The sequence below is a fragment of the Tenrec ecaudatus genome, chromosome 12, assembly GCF_050624435.1.
Source record: "Tenrec ecaudatus isolate mTenEca1 chromosome 12, mTenEca1.hap1, whole genome shotgun sequence".
Taxonomy (NCBI): domain Eukaryota; kingdom Metazoa; phylum Chordata; class Mammalia; order Afrosoricida; family Tenrecidae; genus Tenrec; species Tenrec ecaudatus.
The window spans coordinates 125,972,239-125,998,299 of NC_134541.1; the positions used below are offsets into that span (position 1 = coordinate 125,972,239).

General features: G+C 59.6%; 3 protein-coding genes across 8 annotated transcripts; 1 reads left to right on the plus strand and 2 right to left on the minus strand.

Annotated features, from left to right (window-relative positions):
* Positions 1–1,420: 1,420 nt before the first annotated feature.
* On the minus strand, positions 1,421–11,035 carry ZNF668 (zinc finger protein 668). Of its 3 annotated transcripts, XM_075564809.1 has the most exons (4): positions 10,411–11,035; positions 6,124–6,242; positions 3,753–4,419; positions 1,421–2,809 (listed from the first exon to the last, which is right to left on the minus strand). In XM_075564809.1, exons 3-4 carry the CDS (start codon positions 4,397–4,399, stop codon positions 1,594–1,596), a joined length of 1,863 nt encoding a protein of 620 aa, XP_075420924.1. In that variant the 5' UTR covers positions 4,400–4,419; positions 6,124–6,242; positions 10,411–11,035; the 3' UTR covers positions 1,421–1,593. The 3 variants fall into 3 exon arrangements, with proteins under 3 accessions (XP_075420924.1, XP_075420923.1, XP_075420921.1); XM_075564808.1 differs by lacking the exon at positions 6,124–6,242 and having other exon boundaries at positions 10,411–11,034; XM_075564806.1 differs by lacking the exon at positions 10,411–11,035 and having other exon boundaries at positions 3,753–10,265.
* ZNF646 (zinc finger protein 646) lies at positions 10,268–19,849 on the plus strand. 4 transcript variants are annotated; one of them, XM_075564800.1, is made up of 3 exons: positions 10,268–10,991; positions 12,596–16,956; positions 19,249–19,849. In XM_075564800.1, the coding sequence occupies exons 2-3, from the start codon at positions 12,678–12,680 to the stop codon at positions 19,365–19,367; spliced, it is 4,398 nt and encodes a 1,465-aa protein (XP_075420915.1). In that variant the 5' UTR covers positions 10,268–10,991; positions 12,596–12,677; the 3' UTR covers positions 19,368–19,849. The 4 variants fall into 4 exon arrangements, with proteins under 4 accessions (XP_075420915.1, XP_075420918.1, XP_075420916.1 ...); XM_075564803.1 differs by having other exon boundaries at positions 10,270–10,991; positions 12,596–16,434; XM_075564801.1 differs by lacking the exon at positions 10,268–10,991 and adding an exon at positions 11,063–11,387.
* Positions 19,808–24,268, minus strand: PRSS53 (serine protease 53). Its single transcript, XM_075564812.1, has 8 exons — positions 23,693–24,268; positions 22,850–23,115; positions 22,549–22,703; positions 22,174–22,393; positions 21,309–21,459; positions 20,966–21,217; positions 20,738–20,876; positions 19,808–20,504 (listed from the first exon to the last, which is right to left on the minus strand). The coding sequence occupies exons 1-8, from the start codon at positions 23,911–23,913 to the stop codon at positions 20,109–20,111; spliced, it is 1,800 nt and encodes a 599-aa protein (XP_075420927.1). The 5' UTR covers positions 23,914–24,268; the 3' UTR covers positions 19,808–20,108.
* Positions 24,269–26,061: the final 1,793 nt, after the last annotated feature.

Genomic DNA, 26,061 nt, shown 5'->3' on the forward strand with positions numbered 1-26,061 from the left:
GCTGTCCTTCTTGTCAGAATAATGTTCCAAGGCTTATCCGCATCCTAGCACGTCTCAGAATTACTTCCTTTTTATGGTTGAGTAATATTCCCCTCTGTGTGCATTCTAGGTTTTGATGGTCTAGTAATGTTGATGGATCCTTGGGCCGTCTCCAGCTTTTTAGTTAATTATTGTATTTTTGGTTTCCACCTTTTAAGCTATTACGAGGTGATGCTGCAAGGAACATTGGTGGTCAAGAACCTGCTTGTGTCCTGTTTTCAAGGCTCTTGGACATAAATACAAAGGAGTGGAATTTCTGGGTCTTATGGGAATCTTGCTTAACTTTTGGAAGAACCAGAGACTTTCCATACCGGCTGCACATTCTACGATGCTCTTACCAAGTAAGCAAGAGTTCTAAACTCTTCCCACCCTCCCCAACTCTTGGTCAGTTTTGTTTTTCTGATACTAGCCATCTTAGAGGGATGGGATAGGAGTCCTGATGATGTAGTGGTCATGTGTCGGTCTGCTGTCTGCATGGTGGGCAGTTCAAAACCAGCAGCAGCTCCAAAGGAAAAAGGCTCCCTTGCACAGTCAGTCTTGAAACCCACAGCCTGCTCACCGTGAGTCAGCGGTGCCTTGAGTTTGGTTTGCTAGAGAGATGGGAGGTGCCCTCGTTGTGGTTTTGATTTGCATTTTCCCAATGACGAACAACCTGGAGTTCCTTTTCAGGTGTTTACTGGTCACTGGTATATCTTCTTGAAAGAATATTTATTGAGCTTTTTGGGATGCATGATCAAACCATCTTCCCAAGAAGCTGTACTAAGTTACAAGACATGTGTGGCCTCCATTTGTTTTTGTCTTTGTGCCTTTGAAGAATCACTTAATATAGGAACACATTCTCGAACAAAATTCAAACATTAGAGGATTCCAGAAGGACAAAAAAAACAAAACCCAAACTGTCCCCCTGTAACCACCTTCCAATCCTGTTCCCTCGCTCAGGCCTTTTTCAACAAGTTGGGGAATTAACTTTCTGTGCATCTACTTATGGTGGTTTATAGTTTGGGGAATTATCTTGCATAAAAATAAGACATTAAAAAAAAGTAAGACATTTGCAGTCCTTGTCCTGTCGTGGAGCCTCTTAAATACAGGTTAGGTAAAGCTACGTAGATGTATTCATTGGTGGCCTGCTCAAAGTCACTTTTTAGGCCACCAAAGATGTCCCAGGAGGACCTGCAGGGCACTTCCTGTACCTGTTTGGCCACACAGCCATGTCCTATGACATTAGCATGGGACTGATGGTACCTGAAACAAGCTTTGGGCACCCAGAGACACCTCTAGCTTCTCATTTTTCAATCCGTGGATGGTCTTCTTTTCCTTGGCTGGGGTGTTGGATGCCCACTCTCATGCCCGTTCCCCCAGAACACAGACGCCAACCCCGTGTTAAAACAAACGCTTTAATGAGTGTTGTTCGGAGCCCCTCCAGTCCTCACAGCGCGGCCCTGGTGAAGGAGCTGCCCTGGGGCAGGGAGATGGCGTCTAAGCTGGGGCAAAAGGAGAGTGGGGAGGCGCCCAGTGGGCACTGGGCTGGGGGCAGGGCATGGGGGGGGGCGGGCCTCAGGCTGGTCCCTCTTCAGGCATACCTAGCAGAGCCACAAGGGGCTCCAGGGGCGTGGTGGGGGTCCCCACGGACACGGGGTGGGTGCGCTCGTGCTTGCGTAGGTCGCTGGCACTCAGGAAGCCCTTGGGGCAGTGGGAACAGGTGTAGGGGCGCACGGAGCTGTGGGTGCGGCTGTGCTTGCGCAGGCCGGCCCGGTCAGAGAAGCTCTTGCCGCACTGGGTGCAGGGGAAGGGCCGCAGCTCTGGGTGGGTGCGCTCGTGGCGCCGCAGTAAAGTCAGCGTGGAGAAGGTTTCCTTGCATTCCCGGCAGGCAAACTGCGGTGGCTTCTCGTCCGCCTCCCCACAAGCCACTTCACCAGACCCGGCCAGGGGGCCGGAGGCCTCCCCGATGCCAGCGTTCTGGCATTCCACGTGCTCCACCGTCATGCCCACCACTTGCCACTGCGTGGCCATCATGCCGCCCGGCTCCGTGGGCAGCCCGAGCAGCCCAGCCGATGGGTCGCCTAGCCCCGGGGCTGCAGCGGGGGCCGCGGATCCCTCCCCCGCCACGCCCACCGGCAGGGCCAGCCCCATGACCAGCTCCTGCTGGGGCGGTGCCCCTGCCGCCTCGCTGCTGCGGTGGGTCCGCTCGTGCTTCCGCAGGCTGGACGAGACCACGAAGGACTTCCCGCAGGCGTTGCAGTGGAAGGGCCGCTCCCCGGAGTGCACCCGGCTGTGCTTGGTGAGGCTGGCGCGCTCGGCGAAGGCTCGCCCGCACTCCTCGCAGCGGAAGGGGCGCTGGCCCGAGTGCACCAGCGTGTGCCGCTTGAGGTCCCAGGACGCCACGAAGGTCTTGTCGCACTGCAGGCACTTGAAGGGCCGGTCGCCCGTGTGCACGCGGCGGTGCATGGCCAGGTCGGCGGGCTGCCGGAAGTCCTTGCCGCACTTCTCGCAGCGGTACGGCTTCACGCCCTCGTGCGCCCGCTGGTGCCGCCGGAAGCTGGAGGGGTCGGAGAACATGCGGCCGCAGCGCGGGCACAGGAAGGGCTTCTCGCCCGAGTGGGTGCGCTCGTGGCTCTGGTAGGAGCTGAGCTGCGTGAAGCCCTTGCCGCAGGCCGGGCAGCGGTAGGGCTTCTGCGCCGCGTGGATGCGCTGGTGGCAGGTGAGCGAGGAGGAGCGGGAGAAGCTCTTTCCACACTCGGAGCACAGGAAGGGGCGCTCGCCGGTGTGGGACCTGTGGAAGCAGCGAAGGCCGGGCATGAAGGGTGACCCTGCTCCTTGCTCGGGCCCCCTAATGTCCTTGGGTACACTCCCACTGGCGGGGATCCCGGAATTAGAAACCTTTAGGTTTCAAACGAAACCAATTCAGTGCCAGAATACCCCATCTCACTGCCATCGGGCCCATGCCAAGCGCTAGCGACCCTCTAAGACAGGACAGACTTGCTCCTGCGGATTTTCGACGCGTTTTACGAATAGAAAGCCCTGTCTTTCTCTCACGGAGTGGCAGGGGCTTTTAAACTGCCTACCTTGTGAATCGCAGCGCAACGCATAACTATACCACCAGAGGGGCTTCAATGCAAAGCCATCCTACAGGGCAGGGTAGAACTGTGGGTTTCCCCTTTGGGGTTCCGAAATAGTAATCTTTACTCGGAGCAGCTGGTGGGTTAGAACTGCTGACCCCGCGGTTAGCAGCCCTACGTGTTACATACAATGTCACCAGGGATGCCCAAGGGCCTCTATTTTGGATAAGACCCTCTGTGGCCCAAAGACCTAGGCAGATCACTTATATCTGCACTTTAGGCGCCACTCTGCTTCAAGCCCTATCTCCTCACTCCCCCGTCCCCCCGAGGTCCTCGAACCTAGTCAGAGCCCACCCAAACTACAACACTATGCTACCACTGGCACTGGAGACATGCTACCCTGGCCCAAGCTCTTCCCACAGCTCCGCCCACCACCTTCCCATTCGCCACAGGGCAGCAGTTGCCCCACCCACCAGTCACTTCAAAGCCCCGCCCCCACCTTCCCATTTGCCACAGGGCAGCTGCCCCACCCACCTGTCACTTCAATGCCCCGCCCCCAGCTGCAGAGCCCCGCCCCCACCTTCCCATTCGCCACAGGGCAGCAGCTGCCCCACCCACCTATCACTTCAAAGCCCCGCCCCCAGCTGGAGCCCTCACCGCTCGTGGTTGCGGAGGTCCTTGAGCTCCGCATAGGCCTTGCCGCAGCGCTCGCAGCTGTAGGGCCGCAGGCCCGCGTGCGTGCGCCGGTGCTTGCGGAATACCGAGGGGTCTGCGAAGCTCTTGCCGCAGTCGGCGCAGGCGTAGGGCCGTTCGCCCGTGTGGCCCCGCTGGTGGATCTTGAGCTTGGAGAGCGCGCCGTAGGCCTTGGGGCAGTGCGTGCAGCGGAAGGGCAGCTCGCCTGCATGCGAGGCCAGGTGCACGCGCAGGCACACGGGCTGCATGAAGCGGCGGCCACACTCAGGGCACGGGAAGGGCTTCTCGCCCGTGTGGCTGCGCCCGTGGCTGCGTAGCTCGGGGGCCGTCTTGTAGGATTTGGGGCACAGTGGACACGCGTAGGGCCGAGGCTTAGCCGCTGCACCGGACCCTTTGTCCCCGCCGGCCTCCTCTGGCTTGGGCTCTGTCTCCGGCTTGGACTTCACCTCCGCCACCTCCTCTTTGCCATCAGCAGAGCTGTGCGTCGCAGCGTGGCGCGCTGCCCTGGGTGCGTTTGGAAAAGTCTTGGTGCAGGACAGGCACTTGTAGCGGCGGCCCGCGCGCTTGTAACCAACAGCTGGAGACTGGGCCTCCGCAGACTCCGCCTCCATGACCTTGGCGGGCGGGGCTTCTGTGAGACAGGCAAAATTAGAGAGGGGTGCCACTGTCCCTGAACCAGGCTCTCAAGAGTACGGCCTCCGAGGGAATCCCATTTGCTCTGCAATTCCCTCCCAGGGCTGCTTAGCCGGAACCAGGGACCCCTGATCTCCCCTTTCCCAAGGGCTCTGACACCATACATTCACGTTCCTCTGGCCTGTTCACTGGAGAAAGTTGGATCAGGGGACTTCAGAGGGGCTAAAAAATGAGGGCACCAGAGGGTCCAAGCGGAACCCCTGACGTGTCCAGAATACTGTGGTACGGTTCCCATAGGGCCAAGACTCCACCTGCCTCCCCATCAATCTTCTGTCGATCGGTGTCCAGTGCCTGTGACAAGCAGGACAGTATACCCAGATGGGGCACCAGCCTGCTGGTCACCCTGTGATAGAGGGTGGCACCATCTGCCTGGCAGCCCCAGGTCACCAGATGTACTGTCTTTACCCTTGGGTTGGTGAAGTCCTTGAGGCTGCAGCTGCAGTTTCCTGGCCTCCCACAGCTGTAAGGGGCCCCGCCTTAGCCAGGGATCCTGGAAGCCCTGCCTGCCTCCTGTCCCCAAACCTCTGTCAAGGGAGAGAGAGCTCACTCTCGTGCAGAGCTGCCTGAGCCATCCCTGGCGTTGGACGTCAGGCTCTGAGTCACAATGCTGGAATCGGATATTGACATACCTGGCTCTGAGACCCCCTACCTACTTCCTTGGTCTCAAGCCCAGACTCTCCACCCAGCAGCTCCGGGCGGGGGATCACGGTCTGGAGGAAATAGGATTGGCAGCTGTCCTGGTGTAACACCGGCTCATCCTCATCCTTCCAGGGATGAAGGAAGAGGATTATGGCTGATCCACTTAGGGAGGGCTTGGTAGCAGCTGGGGGTGCTGCGGGAGGAGGTGGGGGAGTACTGGTCTGGAAAGGGAAGGGGCACTAGATATCCCTAGAGCCACTAGGTGGGCAGTGGGAGCGCTGGGATCTACTTCCAGCCCTGAGAGCTCAAGGAAACGAATGCTCTTCTCTCACCTGTGCCTGTCGGGGATGGTGGCTTCTGAGGCTGCGGGAAGGCACGGGAGGTGAGAGGCGATTGGTGCCGAGCTATGCCAAGAGCTAAGGCTCTAGAGGTGCAAGGCCCCTCACCCCAGGAAAGGACGATAGGAACAGCTCAGCGACTTGACAGGAGTCCCTGGGGTTGAGGGCAGCCTCAGCAGCTCTACTCGCCTGCCTAATGGCCCGACGTCAGCTTCCCCTTTCCCACACCCCATAACTCATGCTGTTCCCTAAAGCACCGCGTGATGCACTGTCCTCTGATCAAGAATGGACTGGGAAAACAACAGCAAAGAAGGCCCACGTTCCATCACACCAAAGATCCAACCTTCCCCGGGGTTTGAATCCCACAGCTGTTTCCAAGGGAGCTTTCCTCCACCTCCTTGGATGAGGTGCTCACTACCTCCCTTCAGGGCTATCGAGGGACAGACTGCCTGCTGGAAGCCCCATTTCACAGATAGGGGGACTGAGGTCCAGGCTGGTGGTGCACAGCAGTGCGGTCGAGGGCGAGCAGCTTCTGAAGCCAAAGTGCCCGGCTTCTAGCCTTGCCTTCATCATTTTCCTAGCCGAGGTGATCTCGGGAAAATTTCCTTCATGTCTCAGGAGCTAAGGTTGCTCACCTGAAAAGACGGAGGTAACAATGCACTTACCTCACAGGGCTGGGTGAGGACCGTATCACTATCAAGTCTTCTCCAGCCACCAACTTGGTCCAGCAGGTTACCTTACTTAACTCACACATAACTTCCTGAGCTGCCCTCTGGTCCTTTTCCTGAAGAGCCAAGTGAGGTCCTAAGAGCTCTGTTGATGGGTCACAGCCACAAAGCTAGTGACCCCAGCAGCTTTCACTTGAACACAGCACTATTTATTGTTTGTCCTCTGGTGTGCCCTGTTGCCCAGGCCTGCAGGTGCCCAGCTGATACAAAGGAGAGGGCCAAGTAGGCTGGGGCACTGCCTGAATTCCACCATTGACACCTCTCCGCACTGCTCATCTGGGGTTCTTCAAACCCGGAGCCCCACATCAGTGACTCACCCTAGGAGCTTGAGATAAGACTCAGCACTCCATACTCAAAATACATCTCCTGGATCATCACTTAAGACCTAAACAAACACCCCTGGGGTCTCCTAAGAAGAAGGCTCCCCATCCCGCACACTCATATTTCATTGTTGCCCAGGAAGGTTTGCCTAGATGTTTAGGTTCACACTCAGCGATTTCTGCACCCATCATTTGGTGACATTGGCTGCCGTCATCGCAATGTGTGAACACACGCTCGTTTATTTCTATTCTGGTTGCTCTGTTTCCATCAGTCTAGTTTCCCTGCTCCCTTACATCCTCATCTTTAGTTTAAGGTTCTTGGTGAGCGTCTGGTGTTAGAGGAGCCCTGGTGGGGTAGTGGTTACACACCAGACTGCTAACTTTGAGGTCAGCCGTACAAAACTACGAGCCATTCCTTGAGAGAAAGACAGGGCTTTCTATTCCTGTAAAGAGCTAGTCTTGGAAACGCACAGTGGCAGTTCTACCCTGTCACTTGTCATGGCCTTGAGTTTGATTTGGGTTTTGGTCTGGTATCAGACAGGTCATTCTTTAAAGGGGCCTAGTACTTTTTTGAGTCACTGTATTGTTTAGCTTTGTAGGGTCAGTAACCTCAAGGTTCAAGGTGTGAAGAGTCACCTCAAGGCAGTAATAGCCTCAGGGCAGCAGGCCTGGTTCTGTTTGTGCTTTTGAGCGTTTGCGGCTCTGGCCCACACTTTCTTCCCTGTGGCCCTGAGTAAAACAGTTAGTGGTGGTAGCTGGGCACCATCTAGTTCTGATCTCAAGGGAGACGGGGCTGTGGTACCTGAAGATTAGTTATCCTGGAGACTACTTTCATCATCAAGTTTTTGACTTCCTGATTTCATATTTACTCTAAATGAGTAGAGACCCACAGTTGTATCTTAGATGGCCACCTATAAGTGCTCACGATGGCGGGCACTACTTAAATTAGCGTGCAGACTATAACTTTAGGAACTATATATTATGCCAGTTGACTGAGATGTCCCATGAGACATCTGGTCCTAATCCCTCAAACACAGAAATCCAATCGTGTGAGCTGTTGTTGTTGTTGTTTTTTTTCAATCATTTTATTGGGAGCTCGTACAACTCTTATCACAATCCATACATATATCAATTGTGTAAAGCACATTTGTACATTCATTGTCCAGACATTTGCACTCCACTGAAGCCCTTGGGAGGTGTTTCTAAGATGTAATCTGTAACTAAACCTTCGGTGCTTTACTATCTATGTGAACTCGACGCACAGAGGCATGTGTGTACCTACACACACATAGAGGTGCTTCAGAATGGAACTAAGTGATCCTGCAATTTCCCCACCGACTTTTGAAGCCCCCTTGTGCACACCTATATCTATATATGCCTACACGCATACACGCGCGTGCACACACACACACCTGCACCTATTTTTGGTGGTTTTTGCTGTTTCAAAATTATATATGGCACAGCAATTGCCAATAGGTCCTTTGATTCTCAAGTACTTTTTCTTGACCTGGTTTATCTTCGGCAAGCTGGGCACACTGCTCCTTCTGTTCCCTTCCAGAGGGAGGCATTTTTACAAAAGGGGAGACCGAGGCCTCTCCAGGTAGAACATCAGTGCTCGGGGTCACAGAGCTAGCTGAAGAGACCGAGTTCAAACACAAGCCTACAGGCCCGTGGGCTGGACTTTCTCTTGCAGTCTCCCTTCACTCCAGGTTCACTGGACAAATCCTGAAACTTCTTACAGCTCCCAGGACCAACACCAGGATCTTTGCCATGGCCAGGGAGGCCCCAAACAGGCTCACCCTAACTCCTACCTACCTCACCACCCAGTCCTTTCTCCTTGACTCATTAGGCTCACCCATACCTCCCCCCCGCCCCTCAAAAATAGAGAACTAAATTCCTTCCTACTTCAAGAACTTTAGGAGATTCTATGCCAGAGGATTCCAGCCCCAGGAGAAAGAAGAGACTGTCTGTTCCCTTACAGATGGACAGCCTGGTCGTAGTATAGGGTCACCACAGGGCAGAATGCGCTCTGGCAGTGGCTGGAACCACGCCATTTAAGGAGTGCTGGTGGTACAGGGGGTTCAGCGCTGGGCTGCCAACCACATGGTCAGAAGTTAGCACCCTGCTGCTGCCAGGGCGTAAGATGAGGTTCTCTGCTCCCAGGATGATTTACAGTCTTGGAAACACTACTGAGCAGCTTCTACTCTGTCCTTTCAGGTCAGTCCGTGCCTGAATCAACTCAAGCGAGGGTCGTGGGTTTGCTTCTTGGGGTTTCGTTAGGGTCTTTGCCCTGGAAATTCCCTGGGCTGGAGCCACAATGCCCTCGGCCCTGTCATCTCCTGGAAGTACTTTTCTGGAAGCTGGCCCCTCTTCCAGCAAATCACTCTCCAGCCCCCTTTCGGTGCCTCTCTGGGAAGCCTGGCTTCCCAGTTGACCACAGGCCAGGTGCCATTCTAAGCATTGTATGGGTCCGACCCACCCAAGCCAAGCCTAGAAGTTATACATTATGGTTCTCATTTGGCAGATAGGGAGACTGAGGCACAGAAAAGTGAAGCAAGCTGCTCTTGGTCAGTCAGTATTCCAAGTCAGGCTATATAATAGGACTAGTGGAAGGAGATGAGGAAGGAGGCTGTCGCCCAGTCAGGATTTCTGAAGTGCACTTTCTGCCTTTCTCAGTTCACAGGGTCCCTACGTGGCCTGAGTGGAGCTTTGTCTCTGCCCTTGCCTGAATCGGTGCACAGCCGCCTGAAGAACTAGGCCTGGCATTATCCCTTCTGCACCTGGCTCCCCATTCCTAAGCCCAAAGGCACCACATGATGCATCACGGGCTGTGCAGATACGATGAGTTGGGGGCTCGGGAGGTGGGCAACGTGGGGAAGGGAGCTCTAACCACCTTTCCAGGTCAGATCCCAACCTGATCCCAACCTACTCTTCCAGCCTCAAATCAGCACACACACCCCCCCCCCCACTTCCCACCAGGGACTTAAGCGCCAGCCACCACCCTCATACTTCTCTACCTCCATGCCATCTTCACATAGTTTCCTGTCCCTTGGGAGCCTTCGCTTGCTTCGCCCACTGGGCAATTCTCCTACTTATCTGGGCTGACTTAACTGGCACCGGACAATAGGGGATTCACAGCGCTCTGCGCCGTTTCCTCACCGTTTACATGTGACCTCTGAGGCTCGTGGAGGTCTGAAGAGTATTAAAGCCAAGAAGACACGCGGAAGAGGGACCCTAAGGTGCAGATAAGAAGTACTGGACCTACCCCTGAGCGGCTGCTACCGCCTGTCTGCCTGTCGCCATCCCCTCTGCCCGCCCCACCCCCGGTCCCCCGCCCAGCGGCTCTCGTAGACCAGGGCCCCTAACTGTCTTGTTTCGGCATAAATCGTCGGGAAACGTGGCTCCAGGGACAAGGCAAGGCACGAAAGGGGAAAGAAGGCCAGAACAAATGAATGGACGGAGGGCCGGACGCCAGACAAAGGCCTGCAAGATGGCGTACTCTAGGACCGCGGGAGGGGCGGCCAGGAACACAGCGGGGGAGGGGGGCCCTGGACGCCGGGGACCTGGCTGGGTCGGCCGAGCGGCTGGGACAAAAGCCCGCAACAGGACGGGCTCTAGGACCCCCGGGTCCGCGCCGCCCAAGGCGGGCAGCCTTGCTGGCCGAGACCCAGTGCCCACATCACCTGGCCCGCGAGCCTAGCCGGCGGGTTCTAGGACCCATTGGGCCCAGCGCCCGCTCGTGCCCGCCCGGGGCCCGCTCTCCTCCCGCCCCGCCCGCCCGTGTTGCCCGCACCCTGCCGGCCGTGTCCGCCCTCGACGCCCACAGGGAAACTGAGGCCGGCTCGGATCCGGCCGGCGCTGGAGCCAGCCTCGGACTCTGTGGCTTCCCGCCAGCGTTTCCTACCTGAATACCCTGGAGCTGGTTCCGCGACGTCGGCGGTGGCTCCCCGCACCGACTGAGCCCGGGACACCGCCAGAAAGAGGGGCCGGCACTAGGACCCAGCGGGAGGAGGGGGCGGGAGGAAGGAGGGGCGGAGCCGGTGAGCGGAAGTCGAAGGGAGCTCTCCCGACTGAGGAGGAAGGAAAGGTTTATCGGAGCACCCCCAGCCGATGGTGGCCGGGAAACATCTTGCCAGGGGTCTGGGTGCTGAGGGCCAGGGACACCGGGCTGATCAATGGGTCTACATCGACTACTGCTCTAGCTTCAGGCCAGGTCACCGGAAATGTCTCAAAGAGCGAGAAGGCGGGAGGACAGAAGGGCCATGCTCAGGCTTTGTGCTCTCTAAATCCGTTGGTAGTCCATCTCTCGTTTAAGAGCGAGAAGTGAGTTTAATGAAGCTTCCCTCATCGGCCTGGGGGGAAGCCTTGCAGGGAGCCCCGCAAAAAGCATTGCCAAGATACTGAAGCCAGGACTGCAGCGCTCCCTTTTTCTCCCCACTATAGCCAACGGAACGACTTGGTATTCTCGCCGGAAGGGTGGCTAAGGTTAGTGCGTGTACCCGAAGCGCTGTGACCTATGTGGGCGGGTCCCGACCCGCGTTTGCCTGCTTTATTCCCCCTAACGCCGGAAGTGTGTCTTCGGAGACCGCTGTTTGGAGGCGGGACCGGAAGTGTTCCCAAGGCTGCGGTTTCGCGGGGAAGCTTTTGCGAATCGGACACTTCCTGTTTCCTAGTAACAATAGGAAGTGTCTGCGGAGCTCGGGAGTACAGTCCTGCTGGTACCAGCTGCGCCCTCATCCCTTCACTCCCCTCTCCCTCCTGCTCCTCTACTCTTTATTCCCTTTCTCTCGCATCTCCCGGGGAGCTCTGTCCGAGTGCGTACGTGGGAGCTCGAGAGCCCCCCCTCACGACCACCCCTTGGGGCGCGCGGCTGCAGTTAGGGTAAGGGTCCCAGTGCGCAGGCGCGTGCCCGTCTGCTGTCCCCCTGTCCACCGCCCGCAGTCCCCAACGGACACGCCCGCTGCCGGAAAGAGAAGGGGCAGCCGTGCGAGGTGGGAGTTGTTCTTGAGAGGATATGGGCAGAGAAAATTAGGAGAGAGGACTTTGGTGGTTCGAGGCTAGGGGAGGAGACGCCTGAACGAAGGTGCTTTGTGAGGTGGGAGTAGGGGACAGGTTCGGTGAGGGGATTTAGAGTCGGAAATAGGACTGATAATGGGCTCCCCTGGGATTGAAGGATCAGAGTCGGAGAAGGCCAAAGTGAGGGAAGCGGCAGTGAAGAGAGACAAGGACTTGGAGATGACATCTGCCGGGCTTGGAGGGTTTGCTCCCGGGAAACTGGGATTACTAAGGATTAGGTAATGGTGTAGTGCCTGCCTGCCTGCCCGGAGTAATGCTTAGCAAGACTTGTCATCAATATTTAAGAGAAGGTGTGGAGGAAACAAAAGAAAAGGAGGATGAGGTGAGGGTAAAGAGACATGAGGAAGAAGAGGTAGGGGTGAAGAGTAATCAGAAAGGGGACAGGATTCCACAGTGGTAGGTGGTTGGAATTCAGTGAAAAGTAGGGGAAGGGGAGTGGGTCAAGAGAGCCCTTTGGAAAGGAGCCTTCAGGCTGAAAGGCCCGGGGGAACCTGGAAGGGGAGCCCTTTCAAAGAAGGGGGTCTTTAATATCCCCTCTTGTGGGTCCTGAGCCATCGATGTGACAGGCAGCTGTTTTGAGTGTCTTGAGGTAGTGTTTTCTCCTTTTAGCTGATGAGAAAGGAAGAAGAATTGGTCTTTCTTACTGAAAGGTCTAGGAGTGTCTGCTTTCCTTTTAGGGAAGATTGGATTCTTTGTTTCAGAAGGAAGGTTACAGAGGAGACTTTGTATCCATTCTGAACATCAGGCTGCTAAGTCTGTGAGGAGGAGGAGAAAGTTGCACCTCACAGGATTTCCATTTCCTCGCCTGTAGCTCTAGGGGAGCTCCCCTTTGGGGGGCTCTGTGGTCCAGGAAGACCTTCAGTGGTGAGGTCTCTGGGCTAGGGCCAGGAGAAAGTTGGTCCCCAGGCCTTGATGTTTAGGGGCCCTCCCTGTAGCCCCTGGTGAATGTGTGGCACAGCCGAGAGGCGATGGTAACTCTGGCCAGCCCTCTGATCACTGCCCCTTCTTCCTAGGCCTCAGTCCCTTCACTGGAGTAAGATGCTACAGCCACCCGCCTACTCTCCCTGAACCTCCAGTCTTCTGCCTCGCTGCCCCATGGAGGACGTGCCCACCTCCCTCAGCTGCTCTGACTGTCAGCGCCACTTTCCTAGCCTCCCAGAACTAGCCCGCCACCGAGAACTGCTCCATCCATCTCCCACTCCAGAATCTGAGGAAGCTGACCACATCCCTCGCCCCTATCGCTGCCAGCAGTGTGGAAGGGGCTACCGCCACGCAGGGAGCCTGGTCAACCACCGCCGGACCCACGAGACTGGCCTTTACCCTTGCATCACCTGTGGCAAGGACTGCACCAATCCCGTGTCCCTCAAAAGCCATATGAGGACTCATACTCCTGAGGGCCGCCGCAGGCGCAGACCACCCCGCCCCAAGGATGCCATCCCGTGTTTCCCAGGCGAGGTGGTGTCTGATGACTCTTGGAGCCAAAGGCTGGAACCCGAGGAAAGCTGGGAAAAGCAGGCAAAACATACCGAAGAGATACCAGGCTGTGAGTCAGGGCCTGCGCCCAGGGCTGTTCCAGACCCCTGGGAGGATTCCTCCACCCAACATAGGGAAGGCTGGGGAAGCCATTCTGCTCCGGATGAGGGTGCAAAGCATTGGGGGGCCCCCACCAACTCTGCCAGAGCCCCGCCGCTCCCCACCCCAGCCAGCAGCCTCCTCAGCAATTTGGAACAGTACTTGGCTGAGTCAGTGGTGAACTTCACGGGGGGCCAGGAGCCCACCCAGGCCCCTCCTGCCGAGGAGGAAAGGCGCTATAAGTGTAGCCAGTGTGACAAGACCTATAAGCATGCCGGAAGCCTCACCAACCACCGCCAGAGCCACACCCTGGGCATCTACCCGTGTGCCATCTGCTTCAAGGAGTTCTCCAACCTCATGGCGCTGAAGAACCACTCCCGGCTCCATGCCCAGTACCGGCCTTACCGCTGCCCCCACTGCCCCCGGGCCTTCCGCCTCCCCCTGGAGCTGCTGGAACACCAGCATTCACATGAGGATGAAAAGTCAGAGCAGCCATGGGAAGAGAAGGGGGCGCCCACGACCAATGGGCACGTGGAGGAGAGCGGCCGGGACCAGATCCCCACGGCCCAGATGCTGAGCAGCATCTCCGCGCAGGAGCTCTTTGCCTCGGGGAAACTAGAGGACGGTGGCCTGGAAGAATACCGGCCTTTCCGCTGCGGGGAATGTGGCCGCACTTACCGCCACGCGGGCAGCCTCATCAACCATCGCAAGAGCCACCAGACGGGCGTCTACCCGTGTTCCGTCTGCTCCAAGCAACTGTTCAACGCGGCGGCCCTGAAAAACCACGTGCGGGCGCATCACAGGCCCCGGCCAGGACCCGGCGAGGGGCGGCGCCCGTCAGCTCTGTTGCCTGGCTCTGGCCTCACACCCAAGAAGGAAGAGGACGCCAGCCCCCTGGACGACCGCCCTTATAAGTGCAACGAGTGTGGGCGAGCCTACCGTCACCGGGGGAGCCTGGTGAACCACCGCCATACCCACAGAACGGGAGAGTACCAGTGCTCGCTCTGCCCCCGCAAGTACTCCAACCTCATGGCCCTACGGAACCACGTGCGGGTGCACTGCAAGACTGCCCGCCGCAGTGGAGGCCCGGGGCCCGGGACTCCCCACAGCCACCTCAAGATGGAGGCGGAGGCAACCTCTCGGGCGCAGCAGGAGCCCTGGTGCAAGCGGGAGGCAGCGGCCCCTGCTGCCCACCCCCCAGCAGCGCCCGGGCAGACCCCACAGATCTGCACCGTCTGTGGGCTACTCTTTGATGATCCCCAGAGCCTGGCGCTTCACGGCCAGACCCACGCAGCTGTGGAGAGGGAAAGCAACCAGACGGAGACCCAGGCTTCCCCTCCCCGGACCTTTGCTTGCCAGGACTGTGGAAAGAGCTATCGTCACTCAGGCAGTCTGATCAACCACAGGCAGACACACCAGACTGGGGACTTCAGCTGTGGGGCGTGCGCCAAGCACTTCCACACCATGGCCGCCATGAAGAACCACCTGCGGCTCCACAGTCGGCGCCAGAGCAGGAGGCCCCAGAGGCGGGCTGGCAGCGCCGGCGGGGGTGGGGGCGCCAAGCTCCCATCGGCCTCTGCGGAGGAAGAGGAGGAGGAGGAAGACTGGGCCCAGGAGCTAGCGGAAGGCAGCCCACATCCCCACTTTCCCCAGGGCCTGTCCAGAGAAAGCCCCAGCGGGGCTGAAGGCAGCCTGGAGAGCGACGGCGACTGTGTGCCAGCTGAATCCGAGGGGGACAGGTGCGGGCAGGAGAGGCAAGCGGCCTGCTTCCAGGGTCAGAGAGAGGGCCGAGGCACCGAGGGGCTGGAGAGACGGGAGCGCTGCTTTGTGGACCACGTGGCCATCCCAGAAGTTGAGGGCGGTCGCGGGTCCCGCTTCGGCGGCAGCCTCCCAGGGGCAGAAGACCAGAAACGAGCCACTGACCTCCCTAGCCCCTCGGCCCACGCTGCGGAGGCTGCCCCTGGCTGGCAGACCGAGACTTCGCTCACGTGTTCCGACTGCGGCCATTCTTTCCCTCATGCCACTGGCCTGCTGAGCCACCGGCCCTGCCACCCGCCGGGCATCTACCAGTGCTCCCTCTGCCCGAAGGAGTTCGACTCTCTGCCTGCCCTGCGCAGCCACTTCCGGAACCACGGGCCCGGGGAGGCGAGCCCCGCCCAGCCTTATCTCTGCTGCCTCTGCGGCATGATCTTCCCCGGGCGGGCCGGCTACCGGCTGCACCGGCGCCAGGCCCACAGCTGCTCAGGCGTGATGGAGGGCGAGGAGGAGGAAGAGGACGCGGAGGAAGGTGCCGCGGAGGCGGCCTCAGCCCGAAGCCCCCCACTCCAGCTCTCGGAGGCCGAGCTGCTGAACCAGCTGCAGCGGGAGGTGGAGGCCCTGGACGGCGCCGGGTACGGCCACATCTGTGGCTGCTGCGGCCAGACCTATGATGACCTGGGGAGCCTGCAGCGCCACCACCAGAGTCTGGGTGGCGGCTTTGGGAACGCCATAGACAAGGCGCCCAGCCCCTCGGGAGAGTCAGGTAATGGCACAGAGATGGTCACGGATGGTGTCTGTGAGGCCACGGTGACCGCAGCCTCTGGGGAGGGTGCAGACGCGAAGGCTGGAGCGGGAGGAGGTGCCGCCGCCGCCGCAGACCGCCTTGGGGAGCCGGGTGGCGAGCCGGGCCTGGCGGCGCAGCCCCGTCCCTTCCGCTGCGCCCAGTGCGGGAAGACGTACCGCCATGGCGGCAGCCTGGTAAACCACCGCAAGGTCCACCAGACGGGCCTCTTCACCTGCCCCGTCTGCGCCCGCTGCTACCCCAACCTGGGGGCCTACCGGAACCACCGGCGGAACCACCCCCGCTGCAAAGGCTCCCAGCCCCAGGTGGGGCCCCTCCCGGAGGCGGCTGGCAGCTGCGAGCCCCCGCAGCCGGCAGAGCAGGGGCCCGGGCAGGCCGAGGTGGTGAAGCCCCTGAAGGAGGAGCCCCCCGAGGAGGTGGCAAAGGTCCAGGAGGAGGCCTGGGAGGAGACCATTGTCAAGGAGGAGGAAGAGGAGGGGGCGGGGCCCTGGCTGGAGACCCCCGAGCAGGGCGGCCCTGCTGAAGGCAGCGCCGAGCAGCGGCCCTTCAGCTGCGACGTGTGCGGCCGCTCCTACAAGCACGTGGGCAGCCTCATCAATCACCGGCAGAGCCACCAGACTGGCAACTTCGGCTGCCAGGCCTGCTCCAAGGGCTTCTCCAACCTCATGTCCCTCAAGAACCATCGGCGCATCCACACGGATCCCCGGCGCTTCCGCTGCGGTGAGTGCGGAAAGGCTTTCCGCCTGCGGAAGCAGCTGGCGGGCCACCTGCGCGTCCATGCTGAGCGTCGTGGGGGCGGGGGCTGCAGAAAGGCCACTCCGGAGGACTCGCCCTTTGGCTGTGGGCAGTGTGGGCGTGCCTATCGCCACGCCAGAAGCCTCATGAACCACCGGCGCAGCCACAAGACCGACCAGCACAGCCGCCCCAGTACCACCTCCAACTGCATGGCACAAACGGACCACCAGAGGCTGCGCTCCGAGAGCCGGCGGCGGCAGCGGCAGGCAGGGTGGCCCTGGCGGGCAGCTGTGCGCTGTGCCCTCTGTGGCTGGGACTTCCCTAGCGGGGGCTCTTTGGAACAACACCTGCGGGAGCACGAGACCCAGAGGGAGCTGGCCAGTGGTCAGGGAGGCCCAAATGGCGCGGGGGGCAGTGAGGGGAACATGACCACTGGCCAGGCCGCTGAGGGCCGATCATGTGGTGATGAGACCATGCCTGAGCTGAAGGATGGCACCACGAGGCCAGGTGAGCATGGGCAGAGCCCCACCAGGGCAGCCCATTCAGAAGCTACAGAGCCGCTCCAGGTGGGTGGCCAGTCAGCAAGGGGTCATTGGATCACAATGGAGGTTGGTTCCTCAGGGCCAGGCACTGACCAGTCCAAGAGTCAGGGAACAATGTCCCCAGGACCCCTGGCCATAGGCAGCCCAGGGGGGTGGTTGGGAGGCCTGACAGTAGGTGAGGCGTTGGCAACATAAACTCAGCTTCAGCCAGGGAACTGCCCCTTTCCCACAACCATTTGTGGCCAGACCCACTACCAGGCAGGCAGCCTCTTAAACTTCCTCACAGCACCCGCTGCCACCCTTGTCAGCCCTGCCCCCAGGAAGCCTTGCACCCTGTGGCCCCCAGGAACCACAGCTGCCACCATGGCCACATAGCCCCTCGGGTCTGGGCCTACCTCGATGGCTGGGCTTTTCAGTCCCACCATGAACTGGCTAGCCACCTGCAAACTCATGCCAGGGACCTCAGGCAGGTGCCACTTCAGACTGCGGAGGCCGGGATCCCCAAGCTGGGATGACAGGAGCAGGGCGGTCTCCTTGATCAAAGGAAAGCCCAGGAGACTCCCCCACCCCCCCATCCACACCTTCCAGGACTCCTGGAGAGGGTGGGGAAAGAGCTGGAGGACAGGAAATAAGTCCACAGCAGCTGAAGACATGGGTGTGCCTGCCCAAGATGGCAGACTGTTGAGCCACCAGTAGGGTCACACCAAGAGACTGTCCCAGCTCCCTCTGCCCTAAACATATACCCAACCTGCTCCCCCTCAAGAACCTGCTCTGACCCCAAGCTCCTCCATTGCTGCACTCTCTGTGGCAAGCTCTTCTGGACAGCTGCCAGGCAGGAGAGCCCCGGGGTGGGTCCAGACACCTCTGGAGGGGCCCTTCACTGCCCCCACCCCATGCCCCCAGATCTGCCTGTGGCCCCAGCGGGGATGGACAGTGGCTGGCTCCTAGATTGGGGCATGGTGGACTCAGGCCGACGATTGATGGCAGGGGCCTTGGTGGGTGGGCTCACAGCAAAGGGAAAAATGTGTCCAATGTGGGCAGGGGAAGCAAGGGCTGGGGGAAGGAGGGCCACAGGGTGCCAAGGGGGGTGGGCCAGGGAGGAGTTAGTTGGCAGTGCTGCCTGCTGGCTTGAGACCTGAAACACCCACCAAGCAGGGAGATGGTGTATTGGGTCGGTTGTCAAGAGGTGGCAGCTACCGTGGCTCCACTGGTGATCCAAGGCCAAAGGTGCCTTGACCAGGGCACACCTGACATCCACATCTGGAAGGGATTATGCACAGGAGACAGGATGAAGCTGATGGTTGGTCTCCATCTCTTCCGAGACCAGAGTGGGCGAGGAGCCACCAGGGAATGAGTGACAGGACACATCCCCATCCAGACTGGCTGGCTTTATGGCTTCTGGGCTGACTCGACTACAGAAACTGGGTCAGGGATTGGCACCCGGCTCCCAGTGCTTTTCCCATGTACCATCTCCGCGCTTCCCTCCTGGCTCCCCATCTCACCGTCCATTTATTCAAACTCTTTTCTCCACCCACCCTGCTTTTTTTTAAGGATCCAACCAAACCACTCTTTCCACTTGGGAGACTCCCGCCCTGCTCCAAGCCCTCCTTTACCTGGCCGGCTGAGTCACAGATAATTGTTTGAAGCTAGGCCCAGTTGTAGCAACAATAGTCATTAGCACCTAGCCTATCTGCGTGCCCTCTCTATCAGGGCGATCTGCCTGCACCATCACCTCCGCCCAGCCCAGAGGCTGTGTCTGGGCCACTGGCAGTGGCTCTTGAGCGGGACAGCCTGTTCCTTCAGCAGGTCCTGTGAGCTCTCGTCTGTCTTGGCCTCTAGATCGCAGGCCCTGCTCATGGCACGTAGTGTGGCAGCCAAGAGTAGGTGAGCGCGATGGGTGGGCAGGCAAGATTCCTGAGAAGCTGAAGGGATGATGGCTTTTCCCATCTAGGACCTCTTATGAGTCGCAAGAATGAGGACCAGGAGCCATTTACCCCTGGTGCTGTCATCAGATGTGTCTGTGTGTGTTGAGCCACTAACCTTAAGATCAGTGGTTTGAACCCACCTACCAGCCAGCCCCTCCTCACGAGGAACCTGTCTGCTCAGGAGCCCAGAGGCAGCTCTCTGCTCTCTGGAGTGGCTGTGGTGAGGAGTCTGGGGGAATGACTGGTGGTCCCAGGTGTTTGGGGGGGAGGGTGTTACAGGGCGTGCGGGATGCACCCCCTCAGTCAGTGACCTCTCTCTCCCTCCCCACCAGGAGCTCCAGCGGCACCAGCAGCAGGCAGAGGGGACTCGACATTGCCCCCTCCACCTACCCCGACTCCACTCGTGGACCCTTCACCCCAGTGGCCTGCAGACCTCAGCTTCACCCTCTGAACTCCCAGTCTCCAAAGATCAGACTAGGGGGAGGGGATGGGGGAGCTCTGTGTTTCTCAGGAGGAGTTTGGGTCTACAGACTGCTTACCTCCCCTCCCTATGCGATGTGGACCCAGCTCATCTCTGGCTGCTTTTCCAAGGAAAGGTTGGGGGAGGGGGGTGTCTCTTGGGTCCCTGTCCTTGAAGGGCCTTCCCCTAACTCCAGCCCATTACCATGCTCAGCCTGCAAGAAGCCTGGCACCCTGCTCTGCCTAGGACCTGGGCCGGCACCTCCAGCCAGATTCCATCCCCAGGGAGGGCCAGGGGCTTCGGGGAACCGTTGCCCACAGAAGGGGAGCCTTTTGCTAGAATTTGTAACTTATTTTCTAAAGTCTATTTTGTAACAATTTATTTAAGTTTAAGAAAAGGAAAATTGCTCCCCGCCTACCCACCCACCCCAGTGAAAAAAAAAAAAGGGGAAAACCCCCGAAATTTTCAAAACACCCGGCTGGTGGGCTCTCTGGGGCCTGAATGGGGAGGGTTGGTTGTGGATGCCTGCATCTGATGGAGGGGGCAGGGTGGGGAAAGGCATCTCCCTGTCCTGCAGGAGGCCCATCCTGGGCAGGTTTCTTCCCAGAACCCTGGGCTGCTGGCTCTGCATCAATCACACTCGGGTGAGGGGCACCGAGAAGGCAGGCGGGCATGACCATGGTGAGTGCAGGACAGCCCGCAATCAGTCCAAAGCCGCCTGTCAACAGCCTGTCAAGACAGGGACATGGGCAGGGTTGGCCTCCTCCCTTCAGGGATGAGGAAGGTGCTGCCACCCTGAGACCCACAGCATGGAGAGGCCAGAGGTGGGACAGACCAGCCGCCAACCCGGATGGAGGAGAGGACCTTGAAGACAGGCTTGGAAGGGAGGCCCCAGACCCACATACTCATGTTGGCCAAGCAGCTTCCGGCCTGGGGCTCAGGCTCAGGCTCAGGCTCCTCGGCGAAGTAGACCTGCCAGTCCAAGCTGCTGACCCAGTCCTCGTAGGCCGGGAGTGCCGTGAAGACAGCAGGGCGCCTGGGGCCCTGACAGGCATCTCCGAAGCTGTGTAACCCAGCCAGGAACCACGTACCTCTCACCTCAAGCACCAGTGGTGCCCCAGACAGGCCCTGGCAGGGATGAGATGATGCTCACCCTTGGCCTCGGCTGCCCGCACCCCCCGCCCTTGGCTGCCCACACCCTCCGCCCCCACAGTAGAGGGAGACCGAAGCCCGTTTGGGACCCCTGGCAGGACACCTAGTTTCAGGTGAGAGGCAGGGCTGGAAGCCTCCCATGGCAGCTGGTCTCTTCATGAAGGCGAGGGTCACCAGGAGTTTGAGGGGATGAGGGTGCTGGGGCTCACCTCACAGTGGGGTGGCTCACCCACCACACTGCTACACACCATCCCTGGCTGAATGGGGATGCCATCGCCCCCAGGGGCTGCATGCAGGCGGCTACAGGCCCTGGGCCCCAGCAGGGTCACCGGCACTGTCTGTTGGGGTCTGAAGCCTGCAGAGCACGGGGAAAAAGCAACTCGCTTGCTTGGTGAACTTGAGGCTGGACGGACGGCTACCACTGGCCTTGGCCCTACCTACCTCCTCCTCCTTGATGAGCCAGCCCCAGGGCCCAGCCGCGTGCCCCATCAGGCAGGTGGTGGTCAGCATAGGGCAGGCAGAGGGGCCGAAGGTTGGGACCCAGGGTCACGGGCTGGGCCAGTAACAGAAGAGCCACATCGTGTCCCCCCTCTTGGTGGGTATAGGCCCCGTGCAGAATGAGCTGTTTGAGTCCACGCTCCTCCGGTTCAGCTCCCAGTCTCACACTCCACTCCTCTGGGCCCTGGCGTCTGGGCAGAAGCAGGGTTGGCGGCACTGAGTGGCAGGGCTGCCCATGGGAGCAAGTGGCAGCGATAGGAACAGCATGGGTATGGGGCTCACCCAATGAAGCAGTGGGCAGCCGTCAGCACCACCACCTCTGAAACCAGGGCTCCGCCACAGGCCAGCGTCCCTCGGTGCTTCAGCCAGGCGTCCCAGGGCCATGGGGAGGGGCCGCCCGCCTGTGGGCCTTCTCTCCTCAGGGAACCACAGGCTGAAAAAGAGACAGGTGACATCATCAGGTCTCTCGATCCTGTGTGTTGTGGCAGGCATGCCAGTAAGCCCTTCCCATGTACTATCAAGCCCCTGCCAGGTAGAAGCTGTGTGTCTGACGTGGCAGATGAAGGCAAGCAACAGGGAAGGTAAGGGATTGTCTAGCTCTAACCACAGGCAAGTAGCCAACTCATAAGTCAGGACCAGTGCTTTGAGCCCCATGGTCTGACAGCCCCCTTGCCCCAGTCTCCTGGGCATGGCTCTGCTCACTCCTTCCCACCTGTCTGCACCCAGTCTGGCCTGGATTGGCCCACGGATTTGTGGCTCTCAGGTGCATCTCACCTGCAAGGTGCCTCTTGCTCGGAAGCAATGATTTTGCATGAGATTTGCATGTTAGTCATGGAAGGCTGGAATTCTGAATGGGAGTCCCCCCCTGCCTTATCCAAGCTCACTGGGCCATGACGACATGGAAGCTCATAGCTTCCCTCCCAAACCAACATCTGAGATCTGGCTTCCTACTGGAACTCCAAACCCATAAATCCCCCCAAAGTCCAGGCCCTTCTCGAAGGACCAGATGGGACCTTAAAAGCTCCCCCTTGCATCACTCTTCCCCAAGCTGCGATGTGTTCCACGAGGGCTGCCACCCACTGGCCCGAAGTCTTCACCCAACCCGGGCACCCCCGTCCACCCCGTTCCCCTTGCTCCCTGCGCCTACCTACACAGCTGTCCTCATCACTGGTCACCGGGGTGTCTGGGCTCTGAGCTGGGAAGACAGCCCCGTGGGCTTGAGCCTGCAGCCAGGTACTGTGCACAGTCAGGTCCGTCAGCAGCACTGGCGTGTCTTCCCGGGCACAGCTTGATGCGAAACTGATGATGCCAGCCTGGACCCAGTGCCCATCGGGCTCGTGGCACAGCACAGGGCCCCCCGAGTCCCCCTGGAGTCGAGCAGTGGAGCCAAGGGCAGACGCCTGAGTCCCAGCCCAAAGAGACTTCCTCTGACCGCAGTCCTGCCTTGCCCCCTGCCCCGCCTTGGTCCCAGATGGAGCCCCCAGTCCCAGAGTAAGCTCCCACCCCTCTGCTCCCCTCAGACCTGACAGGGCCCCTGCACCCCAGGCTGGGCACCCCCACACAGCATGCCAGGTCGGGCTGGGCTGGCCAGCGGCCGCTGATGCAGCCTATTGTAGAGGCAGTTACATGTGGGGCGGCTGATGAGACGTAGACGCAAATTCCGCAGGGTCCTGGGAGCTGATGAGAGGCAAGGGTGAGCTGGGGTCTGTGCCCCAGGCAGGAGAGGGAAGACGGAGGAGATTGGGGAACTGGACAGGCCGGGAGCTGTGCAACCTTGGGCAAGCAGAGTACCCCTCTAGGCTCTGGTCGGGGACAGCACTTACCATCACCGGTGTCTTGGTTCCAGCCAGTGGCCCAGCAAGAGGTCCCGAAGGGGAAGTGGTGAGTGGGCTGAGGCAGGCAGAGGGGGGTGTGGGCTGTGGGCCGGGCAAGCCGTAGCAGGGCCAGGTCTGAGCCTTGGCTGTAGTGGTTATAGGCCCTGGGCAGCTGCAGCGCAACCACGGGCACCTCCTCTGCCCCTGGGCTCAGGCCCTCCCGCTGCAGAGAGCCCAGGACAACTGACCACGAGTCCAGCTCAGTCACTGCCATCCTGGAAGGGGAGGGGGAGGCTCAGTGCAAGGGAAGTTGGGGCAAGTGACACCAAGGGAGACTGAAGGGAGGTGAAAGACCAACAAGAACCAGCCTGTGGCTCTAAGGAAGGTGGACAGTTCAAACCCACCAGCTGCTCTGTAGGAGACAGTTGAGGCTGGCTGCTCCCGTAGAGTTGCCGCCTCGGAAACCCTGAGGAAGCAGTTCTGCTCTGCCCTTAGGGTGGCTGAGAGTCAGAAGCTCTTCCATGGCAGCGGGTGGTACCGGTGGGTGCCCTTGTCTCAGCCTTAGTATTCTCGTCTGCAAAGCATCTACGAGGACAGCCGTCCGCACAACCAGATACCTTCGCGGCACTGGGCACATTGTCCCCACACCCCTGCTGCCACCGAGTCCAGTCGAGTCATAGCGGCCCCTGAGCAGCCAAATCGTCCCGTGAGCAGCCAGCCTCACCCGACGGTTGCACTGGGGCAGCCTCTGATTCCTCCGCGTGGTGGTATTTTTATTGTTATAGAGCCGAGACGGGTTCGGGGAGCCACTCACGCTGCAGCCGAAACCCCGTCTGACCCGTCATGACTCACTTTTCAAAGCAGTGGGCAGCGGTGAGGACCCAACTGTCTGCCACCAGGGAGCCGCTGCAGACGTGCAGCCCTCGCTGCCGCACGCTGGCCTGCCACGGCCACTCGCCTGGCACCGTGCTGCCCTCCTGAGGCTCGGGAGGCCCAGGACCACGCTGCCCACAGGCTGTGGAAGAGGTGGAGGGGAGCGGGGTCATGCCGACAGCCTCTGTCCTCCCTTCCATCTGGGGCCCAGCAAGGAAGGGCCAGGCCCCACATCCCCCCGGGGGCTTACCCTGCTGAGTCGCTTGAAGACCTGAGGAGAGAGAGACACAGGTGAGGTCTGGCCCGGGGGAACCTTACCTGCTGGGGGTTGGGGTGGGGGGGGCAGGTCCTTGCCTGTGACTACCTCACTCACACCAGCCCCTCCCAGGATGAAAATATTTTTATGAAGTGGAGAAAGAGCTTTTATTGGAAGCTATTCAGAGTGTCGACTCGGTAATTAATTGTCCTGCTGCCGCTGTGCTCAGCACTCCTGGCGTGGAGCAAGCAGTGTTGGGGGCGGGGGTCAGAGGGGGCGTGAGCCTGCCCAGGCCAGCCTTCAGCCCTCCCCCAGACTCCAGATACCCCCTCCCCCGCCCAGTCTTGCCCCCATCGCTGAGTCAGGGCAGGCAGCCAGCCAGCCCCCGCAGGTATTCTAGAGCATTAGCTTAATTGTCCTCTCGAAGCCTTCTAGTGGGAGACCCCCCCCCCCAGGGACTTGCCTCACCCCTGCTCCGATGTCTCAGAAGCTACCCAACCCTTCACAAGAGCCCCCTGTCCTGCCCTGCCAACCCACCCTCTGAAGCAAGCACATAGACCCACACAGCTCACCCTTGAGATCTCAAGGGGGGGGGGTGTCAAGAGGGAGAATGAGGCGAGGGGGGGGGCCCAGAACTTGCCTGAGGGCCCTCCAAAAGTAGAGGCAACCAGGCACAATGACACCAACCCCCACACAGAGAACGGGACCCTGACACAATTGTGCCCCTACACCATAACCCACTCCCGAGGAAATCACACCCACTCGGACAGACACTGGCTCCCCACACCTAGCTGGACACAATGACCCTGCCACAGCTACCCTTGTCCAGTGAACAGGGTGACAGCCTACAGGCAGGTCCCCTCAAGGACACAGCAGCAGGGGCTGCTGGGACAGGTGGCCCCGGAGCCCCACCATACCATCTCAGCCCCCAGCACACACACTGGCTCACCCCCTACGAGGACCACCACGTCCAGGAGCAGCAGCCCTGGTCCCCAGCTCGGCCTCATACTGCTCCAGGCTGCTCTGCTGGCGGTGGCCCTGCGGAGGCCGTCTGGGTCTCCTGGCTCCACCCCTGCTCCACCTCCAGCCAGCGAGGAGTCAGCTGTCAGTGCTTTTCCTGGCATGGAAGGGAGCCAGCAGCTCCTAGCCCTGGGCTGTGACTGCGTGACCCTGGATGGGTCACCACTCCTCTCTGGGCCTCAGGTGTGGAGGCAGACTGCCTGGGTTCAAATCTCAGTGCTGTCACTTAGGGCTTGTGTCTGTCTGTGGCTTCTCTGCATCCACAGGGAAGCTGGTGCTTCGGGCAGGCCTGCTGAGTCCTCACCCTCAAATCTCAGCCTCCCCACCTGTCTCCCAGGGATCCCACCTTCTTCCACCTTTGCCACAGCGGGGTGGGGTGGTGGTGGTGGTGGTGGTGTGTGTGTGTGTGTGTTCGCAAGAGAGACTGAATGCCCAGAGGCCAGGCGCTGGTGAACTCTGCCCCCTCTTCTCCAACCAGTCCAGTGGGGTCTGTCCTTCTCACTCAAAGGAGCTGGAAGAATCCCTGTCACAAGGGAAGTGGCTGGGGCACAACCTTTTCACCTGAGTCCTCACTCAGGCCGGCTGGCCCACTGGAACCTGACCCAACGCAGAGGGAGCTGCGGGACAGAGTCGAGAGAGGGGCTGGAGCGAGGTGCCTGCTGGGGTGGAGGCATGATGACGAGGGCAAGACGGGGACTTCAGAGCCCGAGTTGTGTGTTCCTGGATGAGTTACCTCGTCTCTCCGCACCTGTTTCCTCAGGCAAGATCGGGATAATAACTGTACTTACATCGGACAATTGCTGAAAGAATGAAATGAGTCAATATATGTCACATTCTGAAGCAGTGCCAGACGCAGGCAAATGCTTCCAGACCAATTAGGAAAGATGAGATAAAACTAACATCTAGCCTTTCAGAGCTACCAAGACTGGCCCAAGGGGACAGGTCAAGGCAGCCTTAAGGGTTCTGGTCAGACGCTTGGAAGAACTTTCCAGCCAGCATGCACGGAATCAGGAGGGCAGCTTGTCCTGGCAGGTAGACGCCTGGCTCTCCCAGTAGCAATAGGGACCAACCA

Bases quoted from the DNA above. Each gene is read 5' to 3' on its own strand.
- ZNF668 (XM_075564809.1), bottom strand. From the start codon at position 4,399: ATGGAGGCGGAGTCTGCGGAGGCCCAGTCTCCAGCTGTTGGTTACAAG. The intron at 2,810-3,752 runs GTGAGGGCTCCA...CTGCTTCCACAG, and splicing joins GACCTCCGCAACCACGAGCG to GTCCCACACCGGCGAGCGCC.
- PRSS53 (XM_075564812.1), bottom strand. From the start codon at position 23,913: ATGGAAGGGAGGACAGAGGCTGTCGGCATGACCCCGCTCCCCTCCACC. The intron at 23,116-23,692 runs GTGAGTCATGAC...CTCCCCTTCCAG, and splicing joins GCTGCCCACTGCTTTGAAAA to GATGGCAGTGACTGAGCTGG. The intron at 22,704-22,849 runs GTAAGTGCTGTC...GCCTCTCATCAG, and splicing joins GAACCAAGACACCGGTGATG to CTCCCAGGACCCTGCGGAAT.
- ZNF646 (XM_075564800.1), top strand. From the start codon at position 12,678: ATGGAGGACGTGCCCACCTCCCTCAGCTGCTCTGACTGTCAGCGCCAC. The intron at 16,957-19,248 runs GTGAGCATGGGC...CCTCCCCACCAG, and splicing joins GGATGGCACCACGAGGCCAG to GAGCTCCAGCGGCACCAGCA.